At 43.7% G+C, this 27,858-nt stretch overlaps 2 protein-coding genes across 7 annotated transcripts; both read right to left on the minus strand.

The window, feature by feature from the left end:
* Positions 1–318: 318 nt before the first annotated feature.
* Positions 319–10,837, minus strand: LOC146564251 (uncharacterized). 6 transcript variants are annotated; one of them, XM_085291893.1, is made up of 4 exons: positions 10,444–10,837; positions 9,890–10,004; positions 9,522–9,600; positions 319–6,730 (listed from the first exon to the last, which is right to left on the minus strand). In XM_085291893.1, the coding sequence occupies exon 4, from the start codon at positions 6,280–6,282 to the stop codon at positions 1,591–1,593; it is 4,692 nt and encodes a 1,563-aa protein (XP_085148019.1). In that variant the 5' UTR covers positions 6,283–6,730; positions 9,522–9,600; positions 9,890–10,004; positions 10,444–10,837; the 3' UTR covers positions 319–1,590. The 6 variants fall into 6 exon arrangements, with proteins under 6 accessions (XP_085148019.1, XP_085148018.1, XP_085148022.1 ...); XM_085291892.1 differs by having other exon boundaries at positions 7,169–9,600; XM_085291896.1 differs by having other exon boundaries at positions 319–3,965; positions 4,254–9,600.
* A 4,712-nt stretch (positions 10,838–15,549) lies between these two features.
* shisa7a (shisa family member 7a) lies at positions 15,550–27,779 on the minus strand. The gene is made up of 6 exons (XM_085291897.1): positions 26,270–27,779; positions 21,713–24,178; positions 20,900–21,054; positions 20,358–20,423; positions 19,884–20,069; positions 15,550–19,678 (listed from the first exon to the last, which is right to left on the minus strand). Exons 2-6 carry the CDS (start codon positions 22,465–22,467, stop codon positions 18,726–18,728), a joined length of 2,115 nt encoding a protein of 704 aa, XP_085148023.1. The 5' UTR covers positions 22,468–24,178; positions 26,270–27,779; the 3' UTR covers positions 15,550–18,725.
* Positions 27,780–27,858: the final 79 nt, after the last annotated feature.

Raw genomic sequence — 27,858 nt, forward strand, 5'->3', positions numbered from 1 at the left:
TTTGTTTTTTTCTCCCCACAACAGTCATATGTGCAAGCTTTGATCAGTAAAAAACATTCTTCATCCTGGAGGAACTTGGCTGATAACATTAGTAAGTCTAAGCACTTCAATGAGCTTTATTAGTGTACCTACATGCTGATAACCACTTAATCCAAAGATTCATGTGAACGTCATCCTTGACTTTCACATCAAGTCATAAATGCACTTTACATGCCCTTTCAGAAACAACTCGCTCATGTTCGATAACTAGCAGTTTTTACCATTTCCTGGATATTGCAGTGAGTAACTCTGAATCAGAAATGAAAGGAAAACAAATAATTACACTTAAGGTTTATTCATTGCTGAAATATAATCAACTACTGACTTCTCAGTAAATAATGTGATAGAAATCTACTAAAACTATTATTTTTCTTTAGAAGAAGAAAAAAAACAAGGCTTGACAGGGGTATGAACATTTCATATGTGTGAATAAAGTGACAAGATGTATTTTGAACTTAGTTTTCTTTAAAAGAAAAAAAAACAAGGCTTAACAGTAAGAATATGATTGCAGCTCAGCAAAAAGTAAAAAGGTAGAAGGGGTAAGTATAAGATTGGCATGAAGACTGATTGGGTTACACACATAAATACATGGAATATTACATTTGTTTCTATCATGATAGGTCCTTGTTTTAACACACCGTGAAGTACTGTAGAAATAATCACTGCTAAAAAGAGCATACAAATAACATGAGATAAACATGTGTTACAGTCCACTTGTTTAACCTGTTTTCAATCTCTTGGTATAAAAGCTAGGAAGATCTCAAATAAATGAAGTAAAGTGAACATCATAAGCAAGGCTTCTTGTAAGTTTTTCGTCATTTTGGCAGGAGAGGGGTCCTTGTAATGCTAATTACCAGCAACGTTGACATTTTATCTATGTGTGATTAAATCACTAGGGAATATAGAGCAACTTTCAAATCAGGTTTACACTACAAACTTCTGGGGATATACTGAATAAACCATCACATACTGTAGGAGTGATTTCACAACCTCAGCAAAAAACTTGACCAGAGAACAAACATGCACTGACAAACTATCAACAAAGGTCTTTGTCCCCGTGTCCCTACTCCTAATAAATGCACTTTACATTTTTAAAAAATCCTCAGAGCCTCTAATTGAACAACAACAAGACAAAATACACAGCAGAGACGTTTATCATACAGCAAGAGGTGTAGCGGGGCTTCTAGTTATGGGTAAGAGATACATTAGCAGGTCATTTCACCTAAACTGCTCTAGTAACTGCACAGTGTCAGCCAAGCATAGTGTCAATGCACTTAAGGGGTTAATTAATGATCCTATGGAAACAGTCACGTCTTTGAAAACACCTTCCAACATAATCTGGAAGAATTTCTGGAGATATTTTATAGGACACTCTACAGTAGTTGTTAACACACTCATTCTAATAGTCAGCAGAGTAGATGCAACAGAGACACGAGGCAAATTTTCCTTAAGGCAGCAGATGCCTTTTCAAGTCCCTTTTTTTTCTCTCACTTCCTATTTTAGAACTGAAACATCCCTCTTGTATGCCACTCTCTTCAGAAACCAGGAAGCTCAGTATCTGTATGGTCCCTGTAGGAATGGCATCTCCTCATGACCCTCACGGGTCTGTCTTTCTCCCGGTCTTTTTGAAAGCTTCAGCCTCTTAGCATCTCCCCTCTGCAGTCCTTTAGCCCTGCGGCGGCAGGACACTTTGTGCCTGTGAAGAAGGGTAGCGTTCCAAAAGCGAGCTGAGCAGCGTCGGCAGGAGAAAGTCCCTCTGGCACGGTGGGAAGCCCGATGAATGAAGACTGCCAAAGGCCTGTAAGACTGCTTCCCACACACACTGCACCTAAGTCGCTCCTGAGTGCTCAAGGCTTTTTGTGGGTGTTTAACTGCCATGTGGACAAGCAGCCCCGCTTTACGGGAAAACACAGAATTGGGGCATATTGGACAGCCAAAACGTTTCACAGGAACTTTGAGAGATGACAGGATCTGCACTTTCATTCCACCAGTGTTGACAAGCTTATACCCACCACCACCTGATCCTCCTCCTCGCCTAATTGTCAAACGAAGAGAGCCTTGTTTTTTATTCAACTGCCCTCTTATTGTACAACTGATCTTTCTCTTTCGTTTGATTTCATCAAATCTGACTAAATCTTGAGATTCCCATTTATTTCCCTTCCAATCTCTCCTGTTGGACTTTTTTTTCTTCTTCTTGTGTCGTCTCATGTCATCGTGTGACGACTGGACGTCGCAGTCGAGGGTTTGGTGGGGCTGGGTGCCTGACTGATGATGGGGATGATGGTGGGAGTGATGATGATGGTGATGCAGATGATGATGTTCAGTGGAGGGCAGTTCCGTGAGGGGCTGGAACGGGGCCGTGGTGTGAAGAGTTCGGCTACGGGATCCAGCTGGATATATGTGTTCTCCTTTAACTCCGGCTGGAGAATGCGGGTGTTGCGGGGGCATGACTGTAGAGTTGGGAGGAAGTGGCTGAGAGTAAGCTGGTGCCGCAGAGGCAGAAGACTGAGTAGCTGCAGCATCATAAAAGAGGGGAGAATAACCAACTGGTGGCTGTGGGGGTGCTTGTTGGTGGCTATGAGTGACAACACTTAGACTTTGCCCTCCGTGGCCTTCGTTGGAAGGTGCCATCTGAAGCAGTGCATTCGTGGCAGCCTCACTCTCAGAGGTTGACTGATTAACATCACTCCCACCTCGGTTGTCTCCAGACCCACTGTTGCTTTCTTGTGGGTTAGACTGTTCAGGGCGGGTCATGCCATGCTGAGACTGCTTGTGTCGAGTGAGGCTGTTAGAGTAAGCAAACGCCTTCCCACACACCTCACAGCAGAAGAGCTTTTCACCCCCACCTTCATGGACCGTCTGGTGATGGGCAGTCAAGTGAAAGTGGTGACGGAACGACTTCCAGCATATAGCGCAGGTGTAGAGTCGAGGTGGCGGCGGGGGCTGTGGTTGGGGTGGGGGAGGAGGCTGCGGCTGGGGGTTGGTGTCTTGAGGCTTGACGTCTTGGGAGTAGGGATAATAGGAGGAGGTGCTTGGTGCTTGGTTCTGGCTCCGGTCTTGGGCCACGCTACATTGAGGATTTGGGTTAAAGCTGTTAAGGTTCTCTGGAGCCGGTGTGGTGGGCACCTCTTCCATCTCCCCTTTCTGGTGGAGTTTACTGTGCCTCCTGAGGCTCTGGGAGTAACCAAACTCTTTCCCACAGATGCTGCATTTGTAATTCTTTGCCCCGGAGTGGACTGTTTGATGCTTGCTGAGGTGGAAAGCTTCTCTGAAATACTTCCCACAAACAGTGCAGTGATGGGGCTTCTCTCCTGTGTGGATGCGATCGTGCCTGCGCAGGGTCTCGCGGCGTGCAAATCCCTTACCACAGACACTACAGAGGTGAGTGCGTGGGAGCCCACTGGGGCCCATTCTGGGGGTGTACTGCCTACGTTTGGGGGGCTGTCCGCCAGCTGCAGGATCTTTCTTAGCTCTTGGTTTGCGGGGACGTTTTGGTTTGGCAGTAGGATTCTGCGGGTTGCTGGTCATAGCCTCTTGACTCCCACCACCTCTGAAATTCTTATCCATACCAGATGTGGATGAAGGTGAGCCCAGAGGTCCTAAACCAAGACCACCTAGCAGACCTCCTATGATGTCTCCCCTGTCATCCCCTCTATTTCCACTGTTACTAGCTGCTGTTATAGCAGAGATTGCATTATTCACAGAGCTAGTGACATCATCTTCTGAGTCATCCAGTAGAGAAGAGAGGGGCAGGTGGGGCTGTTGCTGCGGATGGTGGTGCTGGTTGTGGGTCTGTGAATGTGGATGCAGTGTTGGCGCCAGGGGTGCCTTTCTCAGAGCTGGGCCCGCCATCCCACTTCCACATGGGGAGGCACCAGAGTAGCATGGAGATGGATTACCTTGAGAACGGTGGTCATCATGGTAGCCTGTGTAACGATTCCGAGAGTAGTCAGTGGGGTATTTACCATCTGCTCTGTCCCTGTCATTTGAATTCCCTCCCCTTCCAGAATGAAACAGACCATCACATCCTAAACCTGATTTTGGTTCTCCTTCCCTCACAATGATTACACCATCCTCTTCCTCAGTTTTCCCATAAATAACCCCTCTATTGCTTTGATAAGTTCCCCCTCCTCCATTACCTCCTCCACCCCCTCCCTCGACTCTGTCCTCACCATCAGTTCCTGTCTTGCTGCCCCGTTGTTTGGGTCCCCTACCTGGCTTGCCGCAGGTGCCTGAGGCAGCATGGTTGAGTAGAGAGGTGCTCTCACGGAAGGCACGACCACAGGCGGGACATCGGAATGGCTTTTCCTCATGTATCTTCTCATGCCGTGTCAGTGACTCTCTACGATTAAAAGCCCGAGAGCAGGTGGAGCAGCCATATGGGCGGGCTGACGAGTGTATAACACCATGTTGCAGGAGATGCCCTTTTTTCTTAAAGCCTTTGCCACAATCAGGGCAATGAAATATTTTGTTTGGGCTAGAACAAGAATTGGAAGAGGGTTGGGGAGGTTCTTGGGTCGAATGGGGAAGGCTTGGATCAGACTGTGTTTTTATGTGAACAGGGTTTGGGCCAGTAGTGGCAGTATTGCTAGTACCTGCTGCGGTTGGCTCATGCATGCGCATATGCCTGCGAAGGCTTGAAAGTTGAGGGAAGCTTTTGCCACACTCTCCACAGCTATAAACTGGCTCTGTGTCAGACTCTGTGGTGTTGGGTTGCATTGAGCTCTGGTTATCAGATTTAGAAAGGTGAGAATCATTAGTAACCAGTACTGAGGCAGCAGTGGAAGACGGAGCAGAGGAGGAGGAAGAAGAAACTACTGATGAGGATGAAGATGATGAGGCAAGCAGGGATGACGGTTCTCCACCCATGTTTGACATACCCACCCCGCTCCCAATTAAAGCTGGCGGCTGACCATGATTTAGCCCCCCGTTACTACTAGTGCTGGGATTACCACTGTGGCTACTGTGCCCATGGTTGCTACTGCTACTACTGTTGTCAGATTTTCTCTGTGGCAAATAGCCGGCCATAGCTTTCTTCCTCCTACTGCTACTGCTGCTGCTATTACTACTTCCACCTCCGCTGCTTTCCCCTTTACCGTCATCCTTAGACAAAGATAAATGAAGCGGCAAAGGTAGGGGCAAACCTGCTTCCTGCTGCATCAGAGAAGCTATCTGATTTGACGATAGTACAGGAATGCCCTGGAAGTCAAAGCCGCCCAGCGATGAGGGCTGAGAGCCTGGGTGGAGAGGGTGATGAGGATGAGAATGAGAGTGAGGATGAGAAAGGGTGTGCGGTGGAAGCTGGTGCTGCTGGGGTGGTTGCTGTGGAGTCTGCTGTGGCTGGGGAGTAGAGTGGCCATGAGTGTGAGAAGAGTGCAAAGCAGGAGGCGGAGCAAGGCTAGTACTAGGCTCCCCGCCTGTCTGACTTAAGCCAATGCCTAAATGGTTATGAGTTCCCTGTTGAACAAGAAACTGTTCTAAACTAGCATTAGCAGGCACCCCAGAAAGAAAATACTGATTAGCAGCTAACATGCAACTAAACTGTTGATGAAGGCTCCGTGCATCAGACTGGGCCCCAACCAACTGGTGTCCCAATGAGCTGACTGCACTGCTGCTAGAAGGGTTATTAGAGGTTGCCACAGAGGTTGAAGGGGAAGGAGAAGAAGAGGAGGGGCCAGGTGATGCCTGGGGGACAGAGAGGCCGGGATGCAGAGGAGGGGGGGGTGGAGGTGCTGATGTTACTAATCCTCCTAATCCCCCAGCGCTCCCACTACTGCTACTTCCCCCAGCAAAGTGCTCAAAGCGGCCTACACCTGGGTGTAACTGCTCCTGTGCTAGTGCTGCCTCAGACGGGTGGAAAGAGCGCAGGAACTGTGGATAGCCTGAAGAATGGCTTGAGCTGCTGCTGCTCATCTTGCTTGACTTTGAACGAGAGCTCTGAGATGAGGAAGGCTGTTGTTGTAAAGGTGGGGGAGGAGGGGCACTCATCTTGGCAAAAATGGAGGCAGAATCAGAAAAGGCGTTACCTCTAGACCCCTGCAGGGGGCCCAAGCCAAGTCCAGACAGAAGAGCTCCAGGGGACTCAGCCTGCTGCTGCTGCTGCTGCTGGAGTTGATGCTGGTGAAGCTGCACTTGCTGCTGATGCTGTAGTTGCCGATCTAAACCAAGGCCTTTGAATTGGTGGGCCTGGTGCCCACTTAACATCTCTATAATGTCCAGATTGTATTTTCCAAATTGGAACATTTCCCACTCACTGGCACATGGGGATGCAGGTGCCAAACCTCCAGCACTAGGGGCGGCGAAAATGATCCCACCACTGACTGGTGAAAGACAAACTTAACCCTAAGGGTGAAACTAACCTACGACTTCTTTTTCAAGAAATACTTAAATGATAGCTTAAAACTAAAAGTTCGTCTCTCCAGATTGTTTAGGTCTGGTGCTGCTACTCTCTGTTGATCATCCACTGCCCACGCACTACTTCCAAACTGAGAGGGGTAGCCGAGACGACAATCTGATGATCAGACGGTAAAACGTGTCTTTTGGCAGGTAGATAAGATCCACCTAATTTTAAAACTTGCTTAGAATAGTTTTTATTGAGAAGCAGTTCAAATGACGACTTCTTGTTTCCTTTACTGCGCTCCTTCACCTAAGCAAGATTCCTCATCGGTGTTCAGCCAAGAAGTTCCTACAGCTGAAAACACAAAATCAAACAGGAGTGAAAGTCATAGCATTACTACACAGTCTATAAATGTATTTAAAATTCACTTATGCCCCTTCTATAACAGTCCTTTAATTTATTGAGGTGAATTTGTACATGCTTAAATCTCAGCCTCAAATTAAACTGCAGCAATACACAGACTATAGTGAGGATGACACAACCCACCAACCTGACTTTAAGTAGCCTTTACTTTTAATAAATATGGCATTTATACCTAAAGTGAATACTTCTTATAAATGGAAACATTTAGTTGAGATGTGACCAATATACAACTACTGCTGTTAGGCTGGAAAAGTGAAGGTTTCTACTGGTATTAGGAAAAGAATCAATTAACAAATCAAGCTTAGCATTTCACAGCTACTGAGCAAACTATTAAATACATTAAACATTTTACAATTTGTAATGACTTACCGGTATGTAGTTCTTGTGGACTGCAGCACAACTAGAATTGCTGCATAAAGGCCAATTCCTTTATTATTAGACTCATAATTGCTACAGAAGACAAAGTTATTTTTTAAGCATTTTTAGTGTCTATGCTTACAGGTGCACGGTATGAAACTAGGCAGATTTTTATCTAACCCTTTAACCCTAACATGCTGCAGCAGTTTGTGAAGAATCTCGTGTGTTTTACATTATGAATGCAGCATTTGCGTCTCTCTAATAACAACAGTTACTCAGGAAGATGTAGAGAGAGAGAGAGACATGTGGCAGTGTTCCACGAAAAACCACATCACACAGCAGATTTCTTGGTTCTGGTTAAGAGCAGGTGTGTCTGTGTGTAAAAACTGGTTGTTTTGACTTCTTAAAGCCTTACATGACACGGATTATATGTTATTTTTACTGACTACTTGAGTAAAGTGACTTCTCTCCACCAGTGGTGAAACAAGAAAGACATTTTGCATTACTTTTAACCTACACTACTTAGACACTAGCCACTTCTTGCTATATTTTACCATGTGTTCTGTAAGAATTTACAACTTCAGTAACAGTTTTCGCATTGCAATCTCTTTTACATAGTGCAAGAAAACACGAGACGGCGTTTATTGTAAACGTACAGTCAAATGTAAAACTGAGTACACAACGTGATTCAGTAGCTTGTGGTGCCACCTTTAACAGTAATAACTTTAAGTAATCATCAGTATGCGCTCATCAGTCTCTCACATTATTGTGGAGAAATTTCAGCACAATCTTTATTACAATATGGCTTCGGTTTATTTAAGGTTTGTGGGCATTCATTTAAGCACAGCTCTCTTGAAGTTGTGCCACAGCATTTCAATCATGTTGAGCTCTGGACTTTGGGCAATTGCAACTAGGGCTGCCACGATTAGTCGACTAGTCACGATTATGTCGGCTATCAAAATCACTGACGCGTCGTTTGAAGCTTTGTAAGATTCCAAAAGACGCAGGAATAAGTAGTAGGATTTAAGAGTGTAATAACAGACTGAAACAGAAGATGGCAGCACTGCATGTACTAGGATGCCAGCTGCCATAAAACCCCGAAGAAGAAGACGCAGTGTCCGGTAACGTAGCTGTGTCCAAATTTAGGAACTGCATCCTCCTGTGCCCGCATTTGTAGGCCAATTACGTTACAGCGACACGACGAAGACTGTACAAATTCGAAGACTCCAACAAATGCGGCTGACAAATGCGCCCTTCATTTCCCCAGATTTGAAGGATGGGTCGGTGTATACTTCGTAGCCCAACCTATCCCAGAATTCATAGCGTGGCCTTGCTCAGTTTCCATCAATGGCGGCAGCTAGTTAGTTTTAATATTACTCTTATTATTCTTTCTGGGTCACAAAATAAATGTTTAATAGTCGACTAATCGCAAAAATAATCGGTGACTAGTCGACTATCAAAATAATCGTTTGTGGCAGCCCTAATTGCAACGCCTTGATTCCTTCCTTTTTAAGCTGGTGTGCTTGGGATCATCATCGTGCTGCAAGACCCAATTTCAGCCAAGGACAGGTGGCCTCACGTGTGACTCTAGAATACTTTGGTATACAGAGGAGGAGTTCATCAACTGAATGGCTGCAAGGTCTCCAAGTTTTGTACATGAAAAACAAACCCAAATCTTCAACCCTTCACCACTGTGCGTGACAGCTGGTATGAGGTGTCTGTGCTGATACTCTGTGTTTGTTTTCCACCAGGCAATGTGTAAACACACACCTGAATGACAGACCAGAAAACTGCCAAAATGTCTGCTTTTACAGCTTCTTACCCTCTTAATTCCTATGGATACAGTAAGGGTGTACTTAGTTTTTCACAGGACTAGTACGACTCATTAAATCGCTCTTGTTCTCATGGCTGCATTTCAGAAGGTTTCAGGGTTTTCAGTAGAACTCAATCCTTGTGATAAGAGAAACTTCAAAGATGCAAATTAGATACAAATTAATTTAATGAGGTTATTCACTCTTAAGAATCCTTTTAAAGATAAGTTTCTGTATAACTTGAATCATTAGACACATGGGAGCCTGTTAGCCAATTATCAAGACTTCACTTTCCAACATTAAACTATTCCATCATTTAAATGCAAATAAAACTGCCTTGCAAAAAAATAAAATTTTCATTCAAATTTGGCAATAAGTCATGCACGTTTTAGCCCCAAAATGTACAAAACCAACAATGCTGACTTAGATATTTTAATGTTATTGTGTCAATTATCACACAATTCAAATGTTAGTTTTAATCTTAAAGGTCCATGAGCAGGTTATAATATACATAAGGAATGTTTTTAAAAAGATTAATAGTAATGATCAATTACCTGAGCAGGTATGATGGATGTAATTACACAGCAACAGTAGGTGTATAGTACCTTAATACAGATCAACAGGGTGGCTGATCTGCAGATACATACATATATTTCTTATTAGCACTTTTATTTTTACTTCTTTACGCTTTATGTGATTTTCTTGTGCCTCGGGCAGCAATAAACTTAAACCAATCTAACCTCCACTACCAACAAGCATGGGCACAATCTGCATGGCTTATTAAAACAAGTAGGCATAAATGGACGTTGCAATAAAAAAAATAGTATGAAGTTGTTCCAATTTATTCGAATACTTGGATGGCTTAACATGAACTGTCTACGGCAGATTCACTCACTTTGCTCACCTCTTAAAAAAATCTTACCGTTTCCTCTAATTGATGCGATGAAGCTAGAGGGGAGTGAGCTCCCCGGGCAGATGAGGAAGATAATCTATCGCACATTTGACTGCCTCTCATTTTATAATGCACCTCGGCAATCCTGTAAAGAAGGGCAGAAAATGCTCAAATTAACACAGTGACGCTGTACAGTGTAAACATTAGCAGTCCGTTACAGGCGCCAGTTATAACGGATGCACTTGAGGTGGCATCCTGAAATAGTATTGGCTAACATTTGGAGGAAAGTGCGGGGAAGAAGAAAAAAAAAAACACACACACACACACACACAGAGAGAGAAAACATTGGAAGCGCTTGCATGCAAAACTTCACGGTTCTCCTTAGCATCGTATTTTACACTGGCTCGGCGTGTTTAGCTGTTTGCTGCCACACACACGCAGTCTACAAAACCACATAACCGACCGACCGCTAATGTTAGCCGTCATTTTAAACCACAAAAATACAGGCACGCCGACTGCCGTTAACACTGTGATGCTAGCGTTAGCATATACATCTGCGTAACCTATAATCGGCAAATGTTTACCTACGCATCCAGTTGCAGGGCACAGTTGCAGACGGATGAGGCCTGTCACGCCTTCTTCTAACCGCCTAGCTAGCTATCGTCCGCTTCCATTTCTGCGTGCTGTTTTCCAGTCGTTAGCCAGAGCCATTTTCACTGATGCTGAGCTGGGTGAACGCTTGCACAGTTCCCCCCAAGAAATCGACGCCGACGGGTACCGCAGCCGCCTCCTCGCCATTTGATTACGACATGTTGCGCTGTCAGTGAGCTTTTGCTTGATGTTTCGGCGGCCGAGAAAAATTAGGATGCTCGGTGATAATATTTTTGGGTAAAAGTGAGTGACGTGTGCTCCCTTAACATTGGTCCTTTCCGGCCCTTGTAATATTTCCGGGTAGCAGCAGCGGGGCTCACAGACGGCGGTTTAGGGCTCACAGCGGATTCAGCACCTTTGGTTGCATGCTGGGCTAAAAGATGAGCATTTTCACATTGCCTGCTACATCAGGGTACAGACCCTGTGTCATTGTATTACAAGTTATCAGTATCCGTGAAGCACTTTACCCCCCCAAGCTCCAATATGCATGCCTTGGAGGCCTAGAAATAGTTATTATGTTATGCTACACAGGGCATTGAAAATATATAAAATTAAGTGAAATTAAAAAAAATATTTTCCCACTGGTGATTTAAGCTGCTATGATTTTGTGGATTTTTCTCCAGCTGTCCTGCAACCTTAAAATTGGATGAGCGGTTAAGAAGATGGTAAATGAGCCGGTACTTATGTAATGCTTTTCTGCTCTATTTGAGCACTCAAAGCATTATCTTACTGCAAGCCTCATTCACACACAGGCTTTTTCTACACCAAAGCACTTTTAACATCAACTAACCTGCAGAGTGGGAGAGCTGTCAAACCAACAGCCCTCTGATTGGTAGATGATGTACTCCATCTCAAGATCTACAGCCACAGGTGGATGGATGAAACTAAAACGTTTGTTCCCACATCATTTTATTTTTCTGCTTACTTTTTGTTAACGGTATAAATCTTGGCATGTATCTTTTTTGAAATTTTTTTTTAAAACGAGTGCACATTCACATTAATGAACCATTAAAAAAAACACACAAATATATAGAAAACTTAAGTGCAGTCTCAAAAACATGTGGATTACAGATTAGAGTGACTCTACAGAAACGCTAAACATTCACACATTTAGTTTTTTGGACTAAGCTGTATTTAAAATCATTTGTCAGGATTTAGAAATGCTTTTAATTTTCTATATTTCTATACAAATGTAGAGGGTGACAGAAGGGGATGCTAGGGTTAGGGTAAGATGGAGGGAGGTGAACTGAAGTGGCGACCCCTAACAGGAGCAGTCCAGTGTTTTACCTAATTTGTCTGGATGTGTATTAAGGTGTATAAAAGCTGTACTGCTGCTGATGATTAATACCTGCAAGAGGTGGTTCTTTAAATACTTTGCTCTCAGATTCCAGGCTTATTTGTGATTCTTAGGGTGTTTAAAAGTAGAACTCAGCTTCAGCTTTCAGGCCCCACACTATTGCTACTATTAAGATCAGGCTTAAAGCTTTCCTCTTTAATGAAGCATATATTTAGGGCTGGACCCTGAATCCTCCATTAGTTACGCTGAAATAGGTCTAGGCTGCTGGGGGATTTCCATGATGCACCATGAGTGTTTCTCCTTCAGTCACTTTCTTCACTCACTATGTGTTTACACACTCCTCTGCTGGAGGTTTCTTCCTGTTAAAAGTGAGTTTTTCCATCCCATTGTCGCCAAAGCACTTGCTCATAGGGAATTATGTGATTGTTGGGGTTGTCTCTGTATTTTATTGTATTATTGTACCATCTTTACCTTAAAAATATAAAGCATTTTGAGTTAATTGTTGTTGTGATTTGGCACTATATAATTAAAATGTAATGTAATTCAATACAGTCAGCTTGCAGTTTAATAGATCTGCAGCTGTAAGCTTGGCAGAGTCAAATAACTGACTGTATACTGAGTAAATACGTCTTAAAGGCATTTTTTCCCTCTATCTCAACAACAAATCTGCACAACACAGTTCAGTGTTTGATTGCCAACAATAGGTCGGGGGTAACTAAGCTATTTAATAATGTTTAGTAGTTACCAAATCTGTGCAAAACAGTGACTTAGGAAGCACATCCTCAGACTAAATAATCATTTTATTATTCTTTTCAATTGATTCAGTTATCCAAGTCACAAGAGGGGTGAGTAATTTCACGCCTCTCTGTTAAAACTGAGCAAAGAATCTCTTATGATCAGTGTTTGCAGTTTAGATATTAATGTAAATTTATCTAGCTCCTCGTTAACTTCTCATCATTTATAGGAAACAATATATATTTTTTACTGTTTTTACAATGTTTGCTGTTGCAGTGCAGATTAAAACTGAAATGACTCAGGTTGACATATGTCACAGAATACACTACAGTACATAGTGCTACAAAATGCACTGTAGTTAGCTTCAGACATTATTGGATGTGTTTTCAGGTTATCTTTTTCTTGCCATCTTTGTGTATTCGAGATCATCAGGTGTGCTGTGCTGAGATAGAGCAGCAAATGTCGTCATGTGAGTACTGTAGAAGTCCGTATTATGACTCAGCTTAGTAAAGAGAATCTATTTTTTAACTCTGCAAGTTTCGATCGCAGTTGCAAAAACCATCAACCGCTGTGAAGAAACTGTCTTTTATGTGAATCTCCCCATCAAAGAGGAAGAAGAGCAAGAGCTGTTGAGTCTGTTGGAGCAGCAAAGCTCATTAGAGTTACCAACCTGAGAAGTCACCAATTAACACCACCTCAGATTAGATCCCACATCAATGGTTCCCAGTGCTGAAGTAGGAAAACCACATCAGCATCAACTCTTTGCGTGAATTAGAGATAAATTGCTCCACAGAAACTACTGCTGAAGGAGAGCAATTAAGAGAATTGCTTGGGACAAGCAACAAGAGGACTGGACATAAAGAACAATGGAAACAGAAAATATCTGTATGAGTAGTTTTCTCACTAAATTTTGAAGGAGTGGAACTATAATTTAAATATCTTTTAAATAGAGTGATTCAGATCACACGTGCAGGCTCTACAAGGTCTGTTTGACCATGAACAGTGATTGGGTGGCCCATGAGATGACCTCTACAGTCATGTGACCTAAAACTAGCTGAGATGCTTTGGAATTAATTGAATGGCACCTGAAAAGCCACCAGTGGGAATGCTTTCAACACCTGCAAAGCCTCCAGGTGATGATCTGAAGCAGACATAGCCAAATGTGAAAAAACTGATAAAGACAAACAGTAGTGACTTTGAAACTTTGAAGATGTAAACAAAATATGAAACATATTTTTGTTTCTTTTCATTCCTGCATACCTAATATGCACATGTAACTGTTTTTGGAAACAGTAAAAATAAAGGAAGAAAAATGAGTGAGTCACAGTGTTCAAACCTTTTCACAGGTACTTGTTTATGGTGTGTTAATATGAGTTTTGAGAGGCGTTGGACAGTTTGGGCAGTGCATTTACTGATATCTACAAACAGTCAGATGATATTATGTTCTGTGTTTTGTTTTTGTCAGTCCCGTGTAAAGCAACAGAAATAGCTTTAAGGGTGAGTTACAGTCTGAGCAAAGCCTTCTTGCACAGCTCATCCTGGAGCCACTGAACCTCCTGGTGGTGAAATGTGCAAACTACGACTCTGACGCATCAGAGGCAGATAGTGCTTAAATCAAACATAATCATTTTTGTGCCCTCTTGTGTAGCCCCTGCAAGAATTATTTCTGTGTCAGCACGGTGGCTGTTATCTGCCCCTTCATACATCTCAGTGCAATAAATGTATTCACAGGAGGTTTTAAATATGAGCTGCGGAGCCCTTGTTTCACCATAGGAATCCAGCACGTCCAGCAGTGATATAACTTTGCAGCCCAGACGATCTCGAGCTGTAAATTATACGAAAACAATTCCACCTTTTTCATTTTATTTAAAAGTGCAGTTGTCCGCTCCCAGTAGCACTGCATAGCCATACTGCAACTTATATAACATCTCACAGGCAGATGATATGGGATTTTATTATACAACCAGTCTGTGTGCTCACTAACCTACTGAACACTAAAAGGGCCTTTTTTTTCCAAATATAGGAGGCGCTTTTAGTTTGACTCCTTATAAAACACCAGTTTGCCTTATGATTACTGTTATGATAACCCATATTTATTAACATACTGATGCTGAGCAAGCCACTGGTGTCAGATCTGGTTATTATCCTAAAAGTTTGACTCACAGATTGTTACAAATCAATAAATAAATACACTTCAGTGACAGAAGCAAGCTTCCATAGCAGTGTTTTATTTCTACTCCACTAGATTTGATCAGGTTACTAGTTACATGAAGATTTTACGTGAGAAACAATAATCTGTCGCAGTTATATAATATATAGTGCAATACTGTAAATATGTCAGAGCAGATATTGTTTATGATAATAACACACTTGACATTTTCATCGTCGGAGACTGTTTTTATATTGCACTATTAAGACGTTCGTGCAGGTAAGAGCTCTGAAAACAACTGAAAAGTAGCTCGTTTATCTAAACTACAGAGCTCATTATTCACACCTTGGCTTAGATATGATTTCATTGTGCACCCAGTGAGCACACACGTCAATGTGATATATTGCTAAGTCTTAAATAGGTTTGAGAAAACAGGCACTCGAGGGTGTTTGTAGGTATTATGAAGTGCTTTGAAATGCAGAGGAACAATGTTTACCTCGGGGATTAATAAAGTATCATTTGAAACCCAAGTGCGATGCTGATAACTCGGTTTACGGTGTTAATGTATTTACAAGGAAACTGAATGCTGCTCATCTTTAACATGTCCCATGCTGAGATGACTGGGAATGGAGTTTTTTTTTTCTTATGATTTAATGACAAAAGAAAAAGTTGGGAAGCACTTTAAAGTATGGTGCAGGTGAAGTCCTGAATTCACCCAGACAGAAGAGTTGAAAAGACGAGCATTAACGCAAGAAAAGAATCACAGTTTTTTTTCCCACCAACTTTATTATACAAATTCTTTGTAAGTCACTGTCGTATCCAAGGGGATCAATGCATTAAACAATAACAAAAGGGTCGTTTCGAAATTTATAGGCGTCAAAATTAATCCATGAATTGTTTTTTTCCCCCAATACTGGACACTGTCCCTGTCCGCTTCAGATGGCCATTAAAGAATCCGCACTCTAAATGAATTCATAATGGCTAAAAACACACACCATATTCATTCATTTCCTTCTGAAAAGGAGCTTTTCAGCTTCACTCGGCTGTCTATTCGCTCTCCTCTGTGAAAAAAGTAAATAACCCCTGTGGCCATCTAGGAGGGTGTGACGATAAAAAGACAACAAAATGTTATGAGTTTGGCACTGTACAGATCATTAAATACTAACACAGAATTTTTCTGAATCTTCAAATTAATGCCGAAGAGATCACTTAAAATATTCTGATTGTACTAGCTATACAAAATACAATACTTGCACAAATTAGATTAACCATTTATAAAATTGTGATAATGAGCTTCGATGGATATGGCTTGTGAGATATTACAGACTTTGCTACAGACCTTTTGTGGCTCTATTAAAAAAGTCTAACACTACTGTATGTCACCTGTCCTATTTCCCTGAAAAAGACACTGCACTCAAAGCAATCAGGTTTCCATTAGACGCCTGTTTTGTCTCCAACCTGTGTAATAAACATTCATTCGATACATACATACATTATGGCATCATGGGTTCAGCGTGTACAACCCATTTTTAAGTTACTGGGGCAGGCTGCCGCAGAGGAGACAGCAGACTGCGTGTGATGTTAAAATCACTTCTGGCCCATCCCAAACTCATCTATCCCTCGCCGTCATCTACGCGTACGTTTAGAAGGCTGCAGATTATTCAATACCAGAGTGGAAACCTAAGTAATCACTTAAGATCAAGAAGTCATAAGGCCGATGTCTAGGCACAGTACATACAGCTGGAAAAATGGCCATAAAGGCATCAATGACCCTAAAATCCAGGCATCCTGTAAAAATGCCTCTCAATGAAATGGAGCTGGCATGCATCAAGATTTGGAATGTCTTAAAAACTCGAGTTTATGACCAGATGTATGAAAAACCAACTAGTCGCGAGAATGCTAGTTATCTAAAAACAATAAACACTTAAATCCCACCAAGTAAAAGAACATCACATCGTAAGATAATTGTTAATAATAACCATAACAGTTATAATAATTATTAATAATAACACTCCATCATATTCATAACAACTACATTTAGCACTGTGTGTAGGAAGATTGTCCAAATGTGTTTCTGTTTATCAGCATTTCATCTCTGTAGCTTTTCCACATGACTGAACACAAAGAAAAAGAAAAAAGAAAAGAAAGCCGGTGCAAGTTCGTTCTTTGATCGGCGTTATTACCGACGATTTCTGTTTAAAAAAAGCAAAAGAAAAAAGAAAATCCTCTCTCAGTATAATACCTTCCATTGATTGGTCACACGTTCAGCCGTGCTTGTACAGAATGTAAACCTTGAGGACACGATACAAAGTGTGCTTGTATCTGGTGCAAATATCAGGGGCTAGATTTGTGCAAAGTTTAGTCTCTGATTCTCGTTGAACTGTGCTTAAATTTCTCTTGTTTTTTTGTACACATTAATACTTAATACATCATGACAATATCAACACAAAATCAATAGAAAGAGATAGCATTTTATATGGACCACAGATATCACATACTACAGTATATAGGATAGCCCTTAGTATTGAAAAGCGTTGTTATTGATGAAGATTTTTTTTTTTCCGTTTCTGTTTTTTTTTTTCATACTGGCTGAAGTGCGTTATGATACAGCAAGGTCTTTGTCTTGAAGATGGGAAGGGCTTCCTAACCATCCGAGTCTCTTGTATGGCACACTGGAGCCGCTCAGGAGAGGACCTCAGGTCGCCCTCGCTCTTGACTCTGAGGGTTTCGGCTTGCTCTGAAGCCAATCCTTCTGTCTGTACAAAATGTTGCTGACTTTTTAATAACTTGTCACCTGGTGATAATAATTAAATGGTGATTGTCAGACCAGCTTCCTGTGTGGGATTTTCTTTGTATCTCCATAAATGGCTTGTAAGGACAGTTGTGTAAGTGCAACCTCTGCGTCATGGTCTATCGTTTGTGCTCTGTGGAGAAGCCTCTGCTCTTCGTTAGAGCGAGTTGCCTCTTTATTGGTAAACTGAACACATACGTCTGTTCTTTTATCTCTTGATTTTGTATGTGTATGTCAAGAATTTTTGGAACGCCGTGACTGATGGCTCTATAATATTTGGTAGCCCGTTGTTTTTATTTTTTTCAAACAGGTAGGTCCTGATCTATAGATGAAAACATTGAGAAAAACTCACCCATAATCTTATATCAGCTTACGCTCCCGTAGTGTAACAGTAATGAGATTGTGAGTTCCTCTGGAGGTTTAATCTAAGGTCACATGGAAAAGTAGGCAACCCATGGAATCAGATCAGTAATGTGGATACGTCCTCAGTTCCTGTCGGGTGGTGGCGTTGTGTCAGACTGCTGCGTGTCGCTCAGAAACAGAGCCCGTCTTGTCCTCTAGGTTATACAGGAAGCAAGAAAGAAAAAATCAGTTCTGTCTCACTAAGTCAGCACGAGGTCGGTGCAGAAGAGTTCAACAGGCGCACAGTTCATCATTCAGCCTCGTCCGGTCCACCGGGCTCCTCATCTGAGAGTCAGTTTAATAAATCTTCGTCGGTGAGGACCGAGCGGAGTGGCAGTCCAGGTAGTTGGCTCAGTTCTTTGAAATTCTGTGACAGGATATTCCACACAGGCCTCCGCTTCCTTTACCCTGTTTTTTCATTAATATCATCTGGTTTCCTATCTAATATGGCTCCTGAGTACTTTTTGAAAAAAATATATAAAAACTAAAGTATGAACGGCATTTCTGTTGGTTTTATTTCACCCTCCCAGTCAGTCCTTCTACAAGTAATGGCACCTCTGTATATGGCAATGCGGCAAATTCAGATACAAAATATGGCTGATGTAGGCTATCACATAACTGGAACAGATGTCCCCTACCTAATTTTTAGTTTTTATAAGTAAGTCATATTTAAGCTATTTAATTACAAGATAACACTAATTTGAATAGCCTAAACACATTATACTGTTACAATACTTTATACTTCTAGTTGTATTTCTTGTAGCTGAATGTCTAATAGTTAAATGCAGAAGGGTGATATATTCCTGTCCCTTTAATCTAAACTCTACATTAGGCACTGACCTCACACCGTCACCTCATTTTTACTCCCCGTCCTGATCCCCTGACTGCCTCCTCCCCCGCTCCCTGCTGACCCCCCACCGCCCCCTCCGGGAATGAAATGTAGCTGCTCAATTGTGTTCTGCCGTTTTGCTGCGAAAGCCATCCTCCGGGCGCTGTGGCCTCCTAGTGTTCCCGTTCCCATGACTACTCCGGTTCCGGGCCCCTCCCCAGCCCAGCCCATGCCCCCGCTCATGTGCCCCGTCATAGGCGTGGTCCTCTCCTGCTCCCGTCCGGACGTGGGATGAGAGTTCATCTTGATCATGTGGTGCCGGTCGAGGGAAGGCGTTGCACAGACGTTCTGCTGGGACTGGGCCTTCTGCTGGCGAGGCAGGGTGGGGACGATCCCGCTTCCCGTGTGGGCGTACGGATCTACAACACCCATCCCACCAACGCCCATCCTCTCCTCCAAATGGTCTGGGGACATGAGCAGCCGTTCCTGTCTCTCCTGTCTCTCCTGCCTGTCCTGCCTGTCCTGTCTGTCCTGGGTCTTCCTGGTGAGCGTCTGCGTGTTGGAGTTCTTATTGGAGGCAGCCATGGCTTTGTAGTACTGGTGTTGCTGGTTCTTGGAGAGCCGGGACAGAGTCCCGGTGTTTCCAGGGACATCACCCATGTTGAGCAGCTGGTCGGTGGACTTAACTTTTCTCGGAGGCTTGGAGAGAGTGTCGTAGTTGGGGTTGTGCTGGGGCTCTGGGGGATCCAAAGGGTAAGGATTGGGAGTGGGTGAAGCAGGCATGCCAGAAGGTGGCGGTGGGATCCAGGGCCGAGCCGCATGTCTGGGGAGGGTCCCTCGCCCGCTGAGGGTGTAGTCTCCACCCCAGTGGAGGTGGTGCTGAGACGACTGCAGGGCCGGCTGGGCTGTGTGAGGCCGGCGCTTGGTGGTGCAGTACCCAGATGAGTACTCGTCAAGACCTTTCTCTGCAAGCCAAACAAAAGTTCTCTGAATTGTTTATCACCACAGTAAATAGCATGAGCACATAATGATGCATCGTGCATTTCACAGCACCCGTGTCAAGAGTGTCGCTCTGCTTCAGCACTTACGAAACAGCTGCAGAAAAAGCAGCATAAGGGGAGCGCAGCTTAGACGGAACATGTCTCATTCCTGGAAAAGCGCGATACTCACCGAGCCGTTTGAGTGAGGAGTATCTGTTGAGCTCAGGCTTGGTGGCGCTCTCGTACGAGGGCGGCAGCTGGGCCAGGTTGTGCAGGGAGTGGTGGAAGGAAGGCTGTGATTTGGTGTTGTTGTGCTTACTGGAGAGCAGGGTGCCTCCAGCTGCCAGCTGAGCATTGTTCATCCGAGGTGTGCGTTCTGCAGAGACCAAAGGGAGAAGACGACGGTGTGTTAAATGAGATTTGCTCCTCTGGATATAGCGCGATGCACATAGCAGAGTGTGAATCTTCTAACATTCACTGAAAGCGACAGATTTGAACTTGCTTTCAGCACTAACACAAGCAACCAAAAATATGATAATCATTATTATTGTTGAAATGAATGAGTCTACTTTTGAGCTCCAAACGAAGCTGAATGAAGTAAATGAAGCATCCAAGTGATTACATGCAATTTACATGGGAGCCCGGCTTTCATCAGCTGCCTTACCGATAGTTGCAGTGTGCTTGGGACTGGAGCCTGATGAGTGGATGAAATTGTGTTGCAAATTGCCCACTGTAAGTGAAAAGAACATGAAGTAATCAGCTCACAAAATGGATGTCAGGCAGTTGAGCGGTGTCTTCAACTAAAAGGAATAAGGAAACTTTACGTGCGTATCTACCTAAATCAATTCATTTTCACATGATCACATAAGCACCCATCTCCACATTCTTGTGCAATTAACTACTTTAATATTGAAGTGGAGAATTAGAGACACAGAGGACCCCAAAAGAATCATTTATAAATGACCATGGCCCTCGCAGAGAAATTACCGAGGTTAAAGATTCATTTTTTAGCACATCACTACTGAAAATTCTTAATTTATTCTCTCTCATAAAGACATCTTGATGGAGGAACACAGAAAAAAAAAGCTGCATCCATTTACAGACGTGACGAGCACAAAGTGCCTCTGCATAAAGAGAGGATGCTGTTACAAAAGTGCACCTCTGATCGTGCTATTCACTAACGCGCTACGAGCCCTAGACTCTCACATCTGTTGTCTTTGCTGGGCAGCCCGGGGGCGTAGAGATTTTTCGGCGGTCTCCCCAGTGTCCCCTGGCCATCTCCTACAGCCAGAGCCACGCTGTTGTTTCTCTCATCCTGCTGGACTGGGCTCGACTGGTGCCGCAACATGTCCACCAGAGCTCTAAAGATGCCATAAAAAAAGCAATAAAGGAAACATGAGATAAAAATGGCAACAGGGTATAGGCACTAAATTCTTCCTCCCATGAATGCTGTTTTTGGATTGCAAATAAGCAACATATCAGCCATCTATGTGAGGATGAATGCTTAAATATAAATAAATGTGAATGTTAATCTTGTGGTCGGACATTAGGGTTTACACCGGTTATAATCACCAGTTAACTGTGCGGTTAATTTAAGTACAATGATGAATAAATATGGAAAATGTGAAACCAAAATAACATGCAGGGCTTCCCTGAGGGGATCAACCAACACTTCGTTTTGGTCTACAACTGTCATCTTCCATGACTGATGCAACTAGTAAAAACACCAAAAGACCCATCTTTATTGCCAAGACGACGGCCCATATATGAGATAAGAAAGCCAAGAGGAAATCAAAACAGCCACGATTTCCGCAGCAGTCACTCGATGAAGATCAAATATGTTTCAGCTGATGACTAATAACATTTTTCTGGGCCCAGAATGATGAATGTAGGCCATTTATGGAGTCCTGAAAACCTAATTTCATTACAATATTCATACATCAAAATGAAGTACTGAATTCAGCAATGAGGTGTGATGAAATTAAAAAAAAAACAAAAAAAAAAACGTGTAAGCCTCACCTGGGCATGTTCAGGTCCCTTTGGTTGGCTTCCTGTTGCACCTTGTTGAAGACCACCTTGATGCCTACTGCGACAGCCACCATAAACACAACCACGCCACCGATGACAAAGCCCGTGTTGTGGCTCTGCTGCTTCAGTGGATCAAAGTCTGGGTCACCTAAGTCATCTGGTGTAATCATGGGCTCCGTCTGTGGCTTGGCCCAGTCCGGAGAGTCGTAGTTTTTACAGTTGTCCTGGTCCAGTTGGCGACTTCGGTCTGGACAGCAGAAGCGGTAGTGGCAGGTTCCGCAGCAATAGATGAATGTGTCCTTGGAACAGTTGAAAGCGCTGTCAAAGTGTCCCATTACATCGTAATATCCTCTGCATCCATCCACCCATACATCCATTACAGGTGGCCCCTTGGCTGCACCTAGAAAAGGAGGTGCGAGGGCCTCTGCTGAAGTTACATTCTTGGGGAACATTACCTGGGGCAGGGGTCTCGGAGGAGTCTCTAGAACTTCCTCTGCGGTTTCTGGGAGCGTTTCTGGAGTTTTTGTCCTTCCTTGGAGAGCAGCTGGCCTGAGGTTGGCCTGGATGGCGAGGAGTATGAGCGAGGAGCTGGAACCAGTGTCGGGCTCCTCCGTGAACGGTCTCCCTGATCGGTCTAGGTGCTGAGGAGGTGGGGACGGAGAGGCCTCCACGACGGTAGCAAGAGGGGCAGTGAGGAGGGAGAGGAGGGAGACAGCGAGGACTCGGAGATTGGTGGTGGGCGGCATTTTTACATGACTAAGACATCTATTTTTTTTTTATTGAGTCAATGCAGTTGCAACGGTGTATCCGCTTCTGCAGTTTAACCCACTAAAATGGCATGTGATGCATTCAGCATGTACTGGGTACTGGAGTTTCATTCACTAATGCTGGCTGATGAAATCTGAAATTTTTTGTGTTGTTCGTATTTATAAGGTGTTATAATAATAGAAAAGGTCGGGAACAATAAAAATAAAAAAACTGTACAAACAGTATCAAAATGTTTTTGTAAGTTTCAATAATTGATGATAATGGTATTAAAATGTTTTTAATTTCCTGTTAGAAGGGAGCTCTGAAAGTGTAATGACTTCATCTCTTGCCCTCTAAAAACCCCTCTCGATTCGAGAACACTCAAATGGATGCAGTTTTGTAAAAAGCACAGATTGAAAACAATCTTCATGCTTTTAGTCCTTAATGCCTCATCCTACATGCCCTACTGAACAAAAGAACAAACATCTCATTTACTACCAGGGGTGAAATTACGCTTTGCAACCACAAAGTTAGGAGCAAGTATTTTTAATAGAATATGGCATTCCTGTACATTCCTGCGCTGATGGCACTTAAAGAATAGACTATGGCCAGTTTTTTGTTAAATGTAAACAAGTTTATCTGTTCTCTTCATTCCTTTTACAGCCTGGCACTACGTACATTCAGAAATGGCACTTGTTTAACCTGTAAGCAAATCCTTTCTGGGGGGGAAAAAAAAGGAAAAAGATATTAAATCTATTTTGTTTTTATATATTCGGCACTTTTTGCCATAGTAAACAATTAAATGGAAATAAATGACTGCACCACTGATAAATACTGTCCATTAGTGTGGCCTAGTTTCTATAGAGTACCGCATTATCTCCACGTTAGCCTGTTCTCGGCACCCATCACATCTATAGATACACTGTGTACTTTATCTCAGTCTTTTCTATGGCTGGATTATTGTGCTCAGTACTCGCCTGGCACGGACCGTTACTGTGACTGGGCTGTGGGTGATAATGAGAATGGCTCTGGTTAAGTGCTAGAAGACCGCAAGCACTGAAAATTGGGAGTAATCATAAAGCAAAGAAACGACTCCCAGCCTGTAAAATACATTGCACAAATGAGGCAAATGTCATGATTTTAAGTGCTCTGCCTTCAGCTTGTAGGCACAAAATGTTGCCCGTGTCACTCAACTGTGTCGCTAATTAGATATGAAGTGAATGGCACATTGCTTCTCCGTGTGACATGTCTCTCTAAGTAAAATTATTCCTGATTTGTCTCCGATGTTGAAAGAATATCACTTTTGTGGAGAAATATGTAAATGTGTGAAGTTATTGTGTTGGAGGTGTTGGCAATAATAGACAGAGGCAGATCTGTCTCCCACAGAAATTATAATTATATGTAATTATCAAAATGTCCCTATCTGTAGCAGAGAATGTAGGCACAGATGGGGGAGACAGAATGCTGAAATCACCGAGGGCTCCACTTGTTTCAGTTACATGCTCCTCTAACCTTGTGAGGAGAGTTCAGTGGAGGAAAAATGAGAAACACGAAGCACAGCAGCTCTCCCACTGACTAATGTTCCAAAGGAGTTCTCCGGGTGATTTTTTCCCCCCCCTTCTTGTCGTTTCTAAGCGTTCTGCTTGATTTCCACAACTGTCTTCGGGTTTACGTACGGACAAATCTGGAAAATCGTTGGCCAAATGTCCACTGCAATACAAATGAGAGACATTAGATTAGAAAGCAGCTCTGCAACCTCTTCTCCACACTTACTGACCCTCTTTGTGAGTGTGTGTGATCATTTTGGGTACACACACGCACACCACAGTTATTTTTATTAAATGCGCTATGTGCATCGTGGAAAGCTGCAAGTGTGTGTGCGTGTGTTTTAGTGTGCCTGTTTGGTTGCAGGAGGAACACTCTCCTGAAAAGCCAGTGATAGAGAACGGGAGCAGAGGGATAAATGCAGGGTAGGGATTTAAATGAGCAAAGAGACTGTGGCGAGCGGGAAGAGCCAGAGGTATAGATGCAGAGACGACCATGAGTGGGAGGGCGGTGTGTGGGTGGCACAGAATCAAGTACATTTCTCCCAGCACTTACCAATACAACACATCACACAAACAGCACCACCAAACAGATCTGCAAACACAGTCCATGCCACACGCAAGAGGAGAAGAGAAGTGCTAATCAGAACTGCAAATCAACCGCTGTTGGAAGAGTAAGAGGGAAAGAATGTGAAACAGTAAAGAAACCCTTTACTGTGCGAGTGTGTACATGCATGCATGTGAGAGAATAAAGCTGGCATTCTGTAAACCCCCTCGTAGTCGGTCTCTGCCTCTCTCCTTTATTCCTCTTGCTCCCCTCCTTTTCCTCTTTCTGCCTTTCTCTCTTTCTCAGATTCTGTGCGTGGGTTGAGGCAGCTAACTCTCTCAGAATAGCACTGCAGCTCTGTCTGTGTGTGAGTGAAAGAGGCAGTGAAAGAGAAGGGAGGTAGAATCCAATCTACACCCATTAGCCAAACCAGATTTCAAAGTCACATCTGCACGTCTCCTTCTCAACACGATGACACCTGATGCCTCGCACCGTCATCCGCCAACGCTGCCCAACTCTCCCGTCACCGTAATGTCTGTGCTCTGCTCTCAATCATTCCACTTCATGAGGATTTTTTGACCAAATCCTTAAACCGCTCCTGCTAAACGTGCATATGCAGATGCCCAACATTGAAATTTTCACCCTGAATGTATTTAAACTACAGAAGACTGATCCATGGCAAAAAAACAAAAACAATCCCCCCCTGCTATTATTCATAAATCTGGTCCTCTAGATGTCTGTATAGTGTGGTGCTGAAGCAATGCAGCAGAGAGGGAGGGAGAGAGGAAGAACTGTACCAAAGGGGTGAAAGGCACACATTCACATGTGTGAGGAAGCAGCCCTGACTTGCATGGCCACAGGAGGGAGGACAACTCAATCACTTACAACTCCAAATTCCTAGATTTGTCAGTGTGTCAAAGCAAACGAACCTTGGGGCCTCTTTCACTGCAGGAGCTGTGCAAACGGCTGGGCATGCAATCATTTCAACAGGTGTTTGTTGAAAAAAATCAAACAAAATGGCCCCTTTTTTTCCTCTAGACGTGCTGTTGCAAAACGCACTGTGGTGTGAATCCTTTAGGGGGAGGGGGGAGAAATCGCGCAAACAAGTCGTGTGTTGCGTGTGCGCAAAAAGACGTCTAATTGCAGCGAAAGCCGCGCGGAGCAGCGGCTGCTTTTGGTCTCACCGGCGAATATATGCTGCGCATTTACTTTGCATCAGACGAACGGATGTGGACAGACTCCTCAGACTACACTACATCCTTCATTGTGTTAATAAGTTGCAACTTGCAACAAACAAGCATGCGGGTTATGGACATGACTTGCATCTATCAGTAGGCTAAGAGTGCGTGGGTGTATCCGTGCCGGTGTGTGTGTAGTCCGGCTGGATGAGTCGGTGTGTGCGTGTGATATCAGTGTTCTTAATACCAATATGGTTATAATGTCGCAGTTTGCTGCCACTTGTCGATTAAAGTGATTAAGAGGTGGGGGAAAAGAGGTGTTCGCGGAATAAAGCCCGCAGATGTTTTGTGTGGCGCAGATTTCATTCAAATGTTTTTGTTTGACAGCCTCCAGGTCAGCGGATGCGTCTAAACTGATGCCAAACTCAATTTTCATGCACGCACAAACACACAGAGCACTTATCAATCAGCTTTGATTGCAATTCCGTAATTGGCGTTGCATTAATAAAAGGTGCATAATGTCGTGCCTTACCTGTGCGCTGCTCTGGGGGGTTTGATGCTGAAGAGGAGCGCTGGAAGAGCCTGCGCACTGTATCTCAGCGGTTTCTCAGATGGCAGCCTGTTATTGTAGCAGAAGATGGTGAACTGTTGCTGGATGCGCCACTTATTTTAATTGCCCGTGTGTTTTAGAAGTGCAGCAAATCTCGATCGCGCTTGTTGTGTCTCCATCAGGCTATTGATAATCCATCATGACGGCGGAAAGACGAGGGGGGGGGGGGCGCGAGCGGGAGAGGAGGGGAGAGAGAGTCGGTGAACAACGAGATGTTCTGAGATTTTCTGATACATGTGACAAAGCACTTCATCTACACACTACGTCGGAAATTTCCGCCTGGTGTGCGGCACAAGTTAGCCTGCAGAGTAACTATCCCGGACAGCACGCAAAGTAGCCGGATTCGCATGTCAGGTGCGCAAAAATGTGAAGCTTTTCACCAACAAAATATCCGCCAGGCTCACTTTCTCCATCTAGAAACTGACTAAGACTGGTTCAGTTAATCGTCTCCACGCGATAGCCTATAGGTTACACCGCCTAAACTGCGACTGGCCTCACGGAGGTCCACCAGTGGGGGGGGGGACGCTGTGATTGGCCGGTCAGACAGGCGCTGATGAGGCTCCGCGCTCCGCTCGGCGCTGATGGTCAATAGGCCCATTCAACTGGTGGCGTTCATCTTTACTCTCCTCCATTTAATTTCCATCTTTAGTTGCGCGCCCCTGAAGGCCTGCATACGTTTTACTGGCTCTGATAAAAATAATAAATAAACATAAACGGGGAAAAAAATGTCGACCAGGGATTTGACTGATGTTCTTCCCGAAGAAGTAAAAAAAAATATAACGAATGAAAAAAAGAATGTATAAAAGCCTCTCCGAAAAAACGGAAGAAAACTTGCAAAATTTAAAGCAGCCGGTAAAGTGAGGGGAAGATCCAAAGTGTGTTTGTGTACGTGTGTGTGAGAGAGAAAGAGAGAGAGAGAGAAGAGAGACACAGACATGGTTGCCACAGCAACTGTGTCATTATGTTGGTGGCAATTATGAAAGCGATGAAAACGGGGAAGGGGAGAGGATTGGCGCAAAAGCCTTAACACTGAAGCGTGAACGAAACTGTCAATTAGACTCAAACCTACACTGACAAGTCTTGATTTCTGTGAGTGTAGGACGAGCCGGGCAGGTGGAAATCCAGAGAAGAAAAAGAGGATAGTTGGATGAGAGGTAACGGTAGGTTTGCAAGTGTTTGCGCCGTCTTACAAACCTCGCGATCCTCTGAGATCACCACCACGCATGAATGAAACCGGGTTTAGGGTTGATCCCCCGACGATTATCCTCCAAATAAATGAAATCACTGACTGCACATCAGGCCTACAGGATGAGTCACGCACTTATGTGACAGAAACACCAGCATGCATTCATATTACATCTGACCCAGACTACATATGGTGGTTGCTGGAGTACTTTTCTATGCTGTGGTGTGCTGGGGGAGCAGCACAGCAAAGGAGGACTCACCCAGGCTGGAGAAACTGATCAGGAAGGCTGGCTCTGTGGTCGGCATGAAGCTGGACACTCTGGTGA

The sequence above is a fragment of the Mchenga conophoros genome, linkage group LG11 (assembly GCF_057382185.1).
Source record: "Mchenga conophoros isolate Kocher_MC1m ecotype Shallow Benthic linkage group LG11, M_conophoros_male_GT1.1, whole genome shotgun sequence".
Lineage (NCBI taxonomy): Eukaryota > Metazoa > Chordata > Actinopteri > Cichliformes > Cichlidae > Mchenga > Mchenga conophoros.

Coding starts and splice junctions, on each gene's coding strand:
- LOC146564251 (XM_085291895.1), bottom strand. CDS start 6,282: ATGTTCCAATTTGGAAAATACAATCTGGACATTATAGAGATGTTAAGT.
- shisa7a (XM_085291897.1), bottom strand. CDS start 22,467: ATGCCGCCCACCACCAATCTCCGAGTCCTCGCTGTCTCCCTCCTCTCC. Junction 20,070..20,357: donor CAAGCACACTGCAACTATCG/GTAAGGCAGCTG, acceptor TGGTCTCTGCAG/AACGCACACCTCGGATGAAC. Junction 19,679..19,883: donor CTCCTCACTCAAACGGCTCG/GTGAGTATCGCG, acceptor TTTGGCTTGCAG/AGAAAGGTCTTGACGAGTAC.